Source organism: Coccinella septempunctata, chromosome 9 (genome assembly GCF_907165205.1).
Source record: "Coccinella septempunctata chromosome 9, icCocSept1.1, whole genome shotgun sequence".
NCBI classification, from domain to species: domain Eukaryota; kingdom Metazoa; phylum Arthropoda; class Insecta; order Coleoptera; family Coccinellidae; genus Coccinella; species Coccinella septempunctata.
In genome coordinates, this window is record NC_058197.1 from 7880823 (window position 1) to 7889224 (window position 8402).

The window sequence follows — 8402 nt, forward strand, 5'->3', positions numbered from 1 at the left end:
GCCGGCCACAGACTTCGTTCTTTTCTATCCGTTCGTATACTTCGGTAAATCCTCTCAGTTTTTTTCAGTCATTTTTGGATCTGTGAACGTTATGAAGAGGAAACATATTTTAGCAGTGGCGGCCGCAGTAACTGTGTTGAATAAAAATAAAAAAAGCTAGAAAATTGACTGTAGAAATTGATAAAATCCGTAATAAATTGTTTGTTTGCTGTCTTCTTAACCATCGTAGGTGAAATTACTAAATAAAATGACCGAAAAACATGATGAAATGAAGGCTATAGGCGACACGCTCTCCGCTAATGAAGAATTAGTTCCGGCTATAGGCAAAAAAAAGCTGATTTACAAACGATTTATTTCGCTACAGTTTCGGATCCAATTTGATCCTTTTTCAGGCTGCAATAAAAATTCAACATATAAGGAAAATACACTGCGCAAAAAAATTAACCCACATTCTGAAAATCTCAATTTTAATGAAAGTTAACTCTACATTGACTTTATAACTTATTTTTTATGTCCTCTCGGGAAGGTTTTGAACGAACCAAGACACATTAAATGGAAGAAAAATTCAGGATTTCGCCGAATCTTATGTGAAAGAAGAGAAATGAACAATTTTCAAAATACTGAAATGCTGATAAGTGATTTAATACTTGGTATTTCCACCCCTTGCGTTAATTACAGCTCGGCAACGACGGTTCATACTCAAAATGAGTGATCTTGAAATGTTCGGATCTAATCCTTCCCAGATTTCTCCGAGTTGGATTCCTAAGTCATTAAGAGTAGCTGGATGATTTTCTGAACTTCTCAGCCTTCTATTGAGGTTGTCCCAAACCTGCTCAATCGGATTGAGATCTGTTCTTCTTGCTGCCCATTCCATTCAAGAGATTTCAATCTCTTCAATGTACTCCTGAACGATGCGCGCACGATGGGGTCTGGCATTATCGTCCATAAAAATGAAATTTTCACCAACGTATGGGGCAAATGGCACTACATGCTCTTCAAGAATGTTCCTTTTATACTTATCAGCATTCATAGCTCCATTATCAACGACCACTAGGTCTGTGCGAGCAGTCAAAGATATTCCACCCCATACCATAATCGATCCTCTCCCGAAACCAGTAATATTCAGGAAATTGCACTGAGCATATCTTTCATGTGGACGTCTGTATACAAGGGAACGTCGATCACAATGGTAGAGGCAGAATCTAGACTCATCTGTGAAGAGAACTCTTCCCCAATCGGCCTCTTCCCAATGGATATGCTCTCTCGCAAAATCCAAACGCGCCCTTCGTTGGCTGGGGTAAGAGCTGGGCCTCTTGCCGCGACACGAGGCCTTAAATCCTATTCTCTGAGGCGATTTCTTATTGTCTGAGTGCTAATTAGCTAATTTGCATCTCATGAGTTTGCTCGAGCTGAATTTGAAGGAGGCGAGCGGTTGCAAACCGTTGTCTCAACGAAGAAACTCTCAAGTAACTTTCTTGAATGGCAGTTGTTACCCGTGGTCTACCCTGTCCTGGTCTTCGGACATTCATACCTGTCTCCCTGAATCGCTGCAACATTCTGGACACACTTGTATGGGAAACTCCAAACCTTTCTGCAATTCTTGTGTACGTCCACCCTTCTTCTCGCAAAACTACCGCTTGGGCACATTCCTCTTGGGTCAAATTGCGTGTTTCGCGTTGCACAGAGATCGAGTGTAGAAAATCAAACGAAAGAAAAACTATCGATCACTAGAATTGATCGAGAACAACTGATTTCAGAATGGCGCCGATACATTCAAAATCTGATAATATCATTTTCTTTTATTCCTGCTGGGAAAAAACATCTGTATTGAAGAAAACCGTTGAAAGTGGATAACATATGCATGCATAATTCTGATAAAAATAATTATCATTGAGAACACCTTCAGTTGTAGAATAAATTTGAGATTTCCATAATGTGCGTTAATTTTTTTGGGCAGTATAGATTATTGAATACAGGGGTAGACTCACCGAGACAAATCAAAACTTCAATCTCTCTTTCATCAATCATGAATAATTAAAATTCCTTACAGATATTGCTGTCTTAGATAAAATAGTCATAATACAAAAAAAAAATTTAAATTAAGTGAAATGTGTCATTAATTTATAATCTTTTATGTATTTTCACTATTTGTCTAAGACATTCTTATATAAGGCAAAAATGATTCTCCCGATGTCATTTACCGACCATATATGTTTGTCTAGTTTATGGTGAAACACCCTGTATATTACGTGATTTGTTTTATTATACATATGTTACCATGATGTACTGCTATGAGCAGAGACAGAGGTCTCTGAGACAACCTGTCTCTGGCTATGAGTATCGGTAAACATAGTCACGCCCACAGTCCAAAGCACCCAGTTGTCACGTGATCAATATTGACCATGAAATAACCCGGTTCTTTGATATCATATCAGTAATGAATATAGTGAACCGGACTTCATTATCGACCGTGAGTTCAGCTTGGTAACAAACAACTATACAAGTACCCAAAATAATAGATATTTAATATATCCTGGTGAATATCCCAATCGTTTCAAGCCATACAAATATAATAGGATTTCTGAAGTAGAAGAAACAAGTTTTAATACACCTGAGCCAGTGCAAAATCCTGGAGCCGTTAGTGAATTGACAATAGATGAAAGTGCCCTCTTATTGGAGTCTGGAGTATCTTCTGCTCAACACTATAGTGTTGCTGGCGCAGTTGGGGCGGTGCTGTTAGTTCAATTGTTGGTGCTGTTGGAAGTGCAGTAGAAACCGTAGGTGGTGTTGGTACAACAGTTACAGGGGTAACCAAAACCAAAAACAGGAATTGTCCTCCCATTCAGTAATAACATTGGACCAGGCAACGATATCCAACCACCTAGAACAGCAACAGACGCAATCGCAGAACATCACGACATTCTGTACGGAGCTGCTAAGAATAATAAGGATATCTTGGACGCAGATCAGAAGGTTATCTCCGAATTTACGTAAGAGACGATATACAAAGGTAATCCTATATCCCAATTGCAGGCAGCAATGGTGGACAGACTATCAGACTTGGAACGTAGGTTCCCAAATGAACGATTCGGAATAACGGGTAACATAATAAGTAATCTATTGTCAACAGTAGCTATATGTCCGCTGTCAGAAATTGTTTGTATAAAAGAATACTTGATGGATCCTGAAATTGCTTGTAAGCGACTTGATTCTAAAGAAGTTAAAGCAGCTTTAGACTTAAGAGCTGCTGAAATCAATAAATGGACCATCTCGGATTATCAAAAATTTTATTCAAATCCTACAACTAAATGCATTTGGTCGGCGCGCAGTTCAGATAACGTTGACGATACGTATTACTCCTATTCCGAATCGTTAATGATATGTAATGGCCTTTTAATGTATCAAATGGAAAACTCTGTAGACGAGTTTAAGAAGTCATTAGTTAGTATTCTAGAATCTAGTGTACCCAGATTAAATTGTATGGTAATAGTATCACCGCCTTCAGCGGGCAAAAATTTTTATTTTGATGGAATTAGAGATTATTTTATGAATGCCGGACAAATGAATAATTCTATTGGGACTTATCCTTTTGCTTATCAGGACTGTTGCAACAAAAGAATAATTTTTTGGAATGGACCGAACTACGAAAGTTCACAATTAAAAAAACTGAAAAAGTTATTCGCGGGTGATGACTTGCGCTTCGATGTTAAATATGAACCTCAAGCAATTGTAAAACGCACCCCTGTTATTGTATTGTGCAACTCAGAACCAGCATTTGTTCGACACGCAGAATTTAGAGATAGTGTAGTAATGTATAGATGGAAGGCTGCTCCTTACTTGAAAGACTTCGACAAAAAACCACTTCCAACTGCTTGTGTAGATATTTTATTCAATAAAGATTTATAAATACATTTGTTTATTTTTTTGTAAAATAGTAACAATAATGACACAGTATGGTTTGATTTTCAAACTTTATAATCATCTGAAGTGTGGAAAGATGGTTCGCTTACTAGAAAACATGCTGTCATATGAAAGTTTCGTGTTTTTATTGATGATAACAATTATAATTTTAAAACTTTGAAAAAAGGTCTTTCACAAGGATCAGTTTTAGCACCTCTTCTTTTCAATTTATATCTGTGTGATATCCCTACGACTTCTTCAAGAAATTTATAAACGCTTATGATATTACCCTCTCATTCCGTCATTCTGATTTTAGATGCAAATAGAATAATCTATCTACAGATTTAGAAATTATGAGGAATTACTTTTGGCGTTTGCGTCCTAACCCAAATAAAACCGAGGTTTCGTGTTTCCATTTGAGTAATCATCAAAAATATATAAAATTGAGTGTAGTTTTTGGTAATTCTTTTTTGAAACATAACTTCATTCCTGAATCTCTAAATTTCAAAGCCCATTTGGAAAAATTTGAGTCTGAAGTTGAAAACTAGGAATAATATCCTTCATAAACAGTACTTCATGGGGTGCTGATGCAGCTACTCTTCGAACGGCAGCCCTAGCTTTAGTTTTTTCGGCTGCTGAATATTGTTGCCCCGTTTGGATTAATAGTGCTCATGTGCAGAAAATTGATGCACAACTGAATCTTTCCATGAGAACCATAACTGGAACTATTAGATCTTCACCTATTCAATGGTTACCAGTTCTTTCAAACATTGTACCGAATCATATATTCGTAGACAGATACTGCAGTTATGAATTCCTGGAATGAAATCCAGTTCTATCCCTACTTGTTTCCAATTTTGTTCCTACATTCAAGAAAAAACGATTCCAAGACTGAAGTCGCGTGAACCTTTATGGTCCAACTTTTTTCTTAATTCGAATATAAGGGACAAAGACCTTTGGCAGTCTGAATGGAATAGGTGCACTATTTTCAACAAAGAATTAGTTACTGATCCCTCGAATAGAGGATCAGTGGACGGTCATAGGCGGAAATGAACATTTTTTGTGGGGGGGCACCCCTTAGGAAGGTCTGAGGTAATCGCACCCGAGGTAAAGATGTTGGGTGGAAAAGAAGTCCGAAAATTCTAGAAATGGCTAAAACCAACGAAAAAGCTTCAGAATTGCTGTTTTTCACCGCTGTTTTCTAATTTCTCTTTTTTTCTGGGGGGGGCACCGTGGACATCTGGGGGGCACGGCCCCTCCTGGACCCCTCCTATTTCCGCCTATGGGACTGGTAGAATTCCCGAGTTTACTCGATAACTTGGTTGAAGCGGCAATGTTGATTTATTTTCTACCAGCTACCAGCTTGACGTTTACTACCTGGGACTGCTCTCTTTTCTACCCAAAGATATTACCAAAGATTAACTCTTTGATATTACTACCCTCTATAGATATTACACACCGTGTGTAATATCTTTGTTTCTACCACCCCCCTCTCTCTCTCGTGGGTATAGACCATATTAGTGAGGTTAATAATAATAATAATAATAATATTTTATTTACAAATGCATACATAGGTAAGTACCCCTAAAATACACTTATAAATTCTTGTCGTCAAAATTACACGACTTGTCAAAAAAGGCATGTATAAACAGCTCAAAATAGTACAACAACAACATTCAAAGACTAACATAAGGCACACCACAAAATAGGTCAAGACATGAATTCTTCCAGGCTATATAATGTCCGCTCCAGTAGCAGTTTTTTCACCATTTTGCTGAATTTTGATTCGTTGAAGCTTTTAACATCTTCAGGCAGTCTATTATAAAGTTTAAGCGCTGTATAGTTTGTTCCCTGTTGTGTTCTCTTTATCCTAGCCAGTGGAACTGTGAATTGGTTTCTTTTCCTTGTACCGTATGAGTGAACCTGTGAGTTGGTCGGAAATTTATGTCGATTCCGGTGAACGTACTTCACAGCGGCGAGGATGAAAGCTGATATACACGTAAGTATTCCCTCTCTCCTGAAGATGTCTCGACAACTCTCTCTTTGGCCCATGCCAAATATAGCTCTTATGGCTTTTTTCTGTTTTATTAGAATTTTCTGAGCCGCGCTGCTGTGTCCCCATACGATTATCCCATAAGTCATCTGTGAATGGAACGTAGAGTAGTAGGTCAGTTTGGCTATCTTCACAGTGGAAATCATTTTCATTCTCTTAATCAGATATATAGAAGATGACAGTTTACCGCACAGCTCCTCAATATGGTCGTTCCAACTTAAAGAAGATTGAAAAGTTACGCCAAGATAAGAGAGTGAATCATTGTTATGTTCCCTACTACTCAATAGTAATCTTTGTGTTTTATTTTCGTTCAGCAGTAGACCATTTGACGCGAACCATGTCCGAGCCTCCGAGAGTGTTGCCGCTGTCTTAAGCTCAAGTTGGTCCTTAGTTCTTGAACTATTCATGAAAGCATGTAAGTCGTTTGTATATATTATAAATAATATTGGGCCAAGAATGGAACCTTGAGGTACTCCCGTAGTAATTTCTTTCATGTTAGAAATAACATTGTCCCATTTTACTACTTGATATCTCTGCTTCAGGTATGAGGTTAAAATGTTGTACGCCTTGCCTCGCACACCGAAATACCAAAGCTTACTCAGCAGAATCTCATGACAGACGCTGTCAAAAGCCTTGCTGAGGTCCACGCACGTAAGCTCCACATCCTCCCGCTTATTGAATGCCTCAGCCACCGCATCAAGCATCTCAGCCATCGCCGTACTTGTCGACCTGCGTTCTCTGAACCCGTGCTGTGAATCATGCAAAACCAAATACTTGTCAAGAAAACTCACCAATCGGTCCCTCAAGAGTAGCTCGAACAACTTTGATACCGCCGGCAACACAGAAATTGGTTAGGCGGGAAAATTGAATCGCGATCCATCCATGGATCTGGTCGCTGAATTCCCTATGCATTTCTTATGGGACTAAAAATCCCGCATACTTTTCGCCTGTTTTTGGATATTTCAGCGAATTTCTTAAGATTTATTTCTGTTGGAATGTGTTCTATGAAACTTTCTTAACAAGCTGAAAACAAAATTTCGAAATAAAATGGTATATTTTTTTTAAATTTGGATCAATATTAAATTGGTCTGCAAGATCCATGGAAGTTTGTCGTAGCTTCATTTCGTTTCTAACCTCTGAAGCTGACATCATTCTAACGCGCTAGCGTATAGCGTGTCATTTTCCTTGTTACGGTTCATGATTGACGTGTAGCAGAAATGATCTACGACATACGGATATATTCCGTATGTGTTTAATTTAGATTTAAGGACATATAAAAAGTAAATTGTGATGTAAAATGTACTTGGAAACAAGCTCTAATAATAAAGGCACCCAATTTTGCCTGTCTTTATACTAACATTTACTTCTAGCTAGCGATATTCCATCTTATAGTTGATTCCTATGTAAAACAATTTGAATATGGATCTCCCGCCAATTGAGTGACTCTAATAACCTCACTAATATGGTCTTATAGACCATATTATGCTCTTTAGGTGGAATTCAGTTGAAAGCCCTAGTTGTGAATGCGGGGAACCAGAAGAAACCATGGATCATCTGGTTGATCATTGTCCGATTTATACATTTCAGGATGGTTTTAGGCCTATACATGCAGTTTCCGAATCATTTTTGAATTGGCTTGTAAATTTTATGTCAATCTGACATTTATTCACAAACTTTTAATGAAATCATCTGTTATATTTTTCAAGAAATTGTTGCTAACAACAAAAATTGCGCTCTTCAATTATAATTGGGTCTAATGATACTTATATTCGTTAAATTTGTATTATTCGATTATAGGTACCTATACTTATTGTTTTTAACAGAAGAAATTTGTAATGAGGATTTCGCATCGTTCTTATTCCGTTTTTCAGTTCTGAAAAACGATATCGCACCAGATAAAACATCCTGAATTTCGTTACTTTCATTTTATAATTTTTCTTTCTGAGTGCAAGTGAAACCATAGGAAGACGACACTCCGTTTTTTTTATATTGTCGGAACTTCAGCCTCCATTTCTACCCTTCCTATGCCACAGTTCGAACTCCACCCCTACTGTTGATAGGATACCCCGCTGGCGTGGATACTCAGGGGATACCGAACACACTTTGGGGTGGCGACCTTTCCTTACTTTACTCATATTCCAACGTTCAACTCTGCTACTAGTACGATACCCTACTGGCGTGGATACTCAAGGGGTGCAGAACGCACCGAGAGGTGAACCGTCGAGAGGGTGTGCCGTCTTATTCAAAGATATTACACACACATCTTTGGTCTTATTACATTCCCTAACCTGGCTGAGGTCCGATAAACTTGTCCGTTAAGTGTGGGTCTTAGGTTCTGGCTGGCGAACACGTCCCTAAACACCGTACCACGTTGGAGATAGGATACCTGTTTAATTCTATCAGTTTCATCCCGTAATTTTACCACCTTATTGTTGCTTGTATCTGATTC

At 38.2% G+C, this 8402-nt stretch overlaps 1 protein-coding gene across 1 annotated transcript; it reads left to right on the forward strand.

Annotated features, from left to right (window-relative positions):
- Positions 1 to 2385: 2385 nt before the first annotated feature.
- LOC123319994 lies at positions 2386 to 3911 on the forward strand. The gene is made up of 2 exons (XM_044907103.1): positions 2386 to 2973; positions 3034 to 3911. The coding sequence occupies exon 2, from the start codon at positions 3040 to 3042 to the stop codon at positions 3904 to 3906; it is 867 nt and encodes a 288-aa protein (XP_044763038.1). The 5' UTR covers positions 2386 to 2973; positions 3034 to 3039; the 3' UTR covers positions 3907 to 3911.
- Positions 3912 to 8402: the final 4491 nt, after the last annotated feature.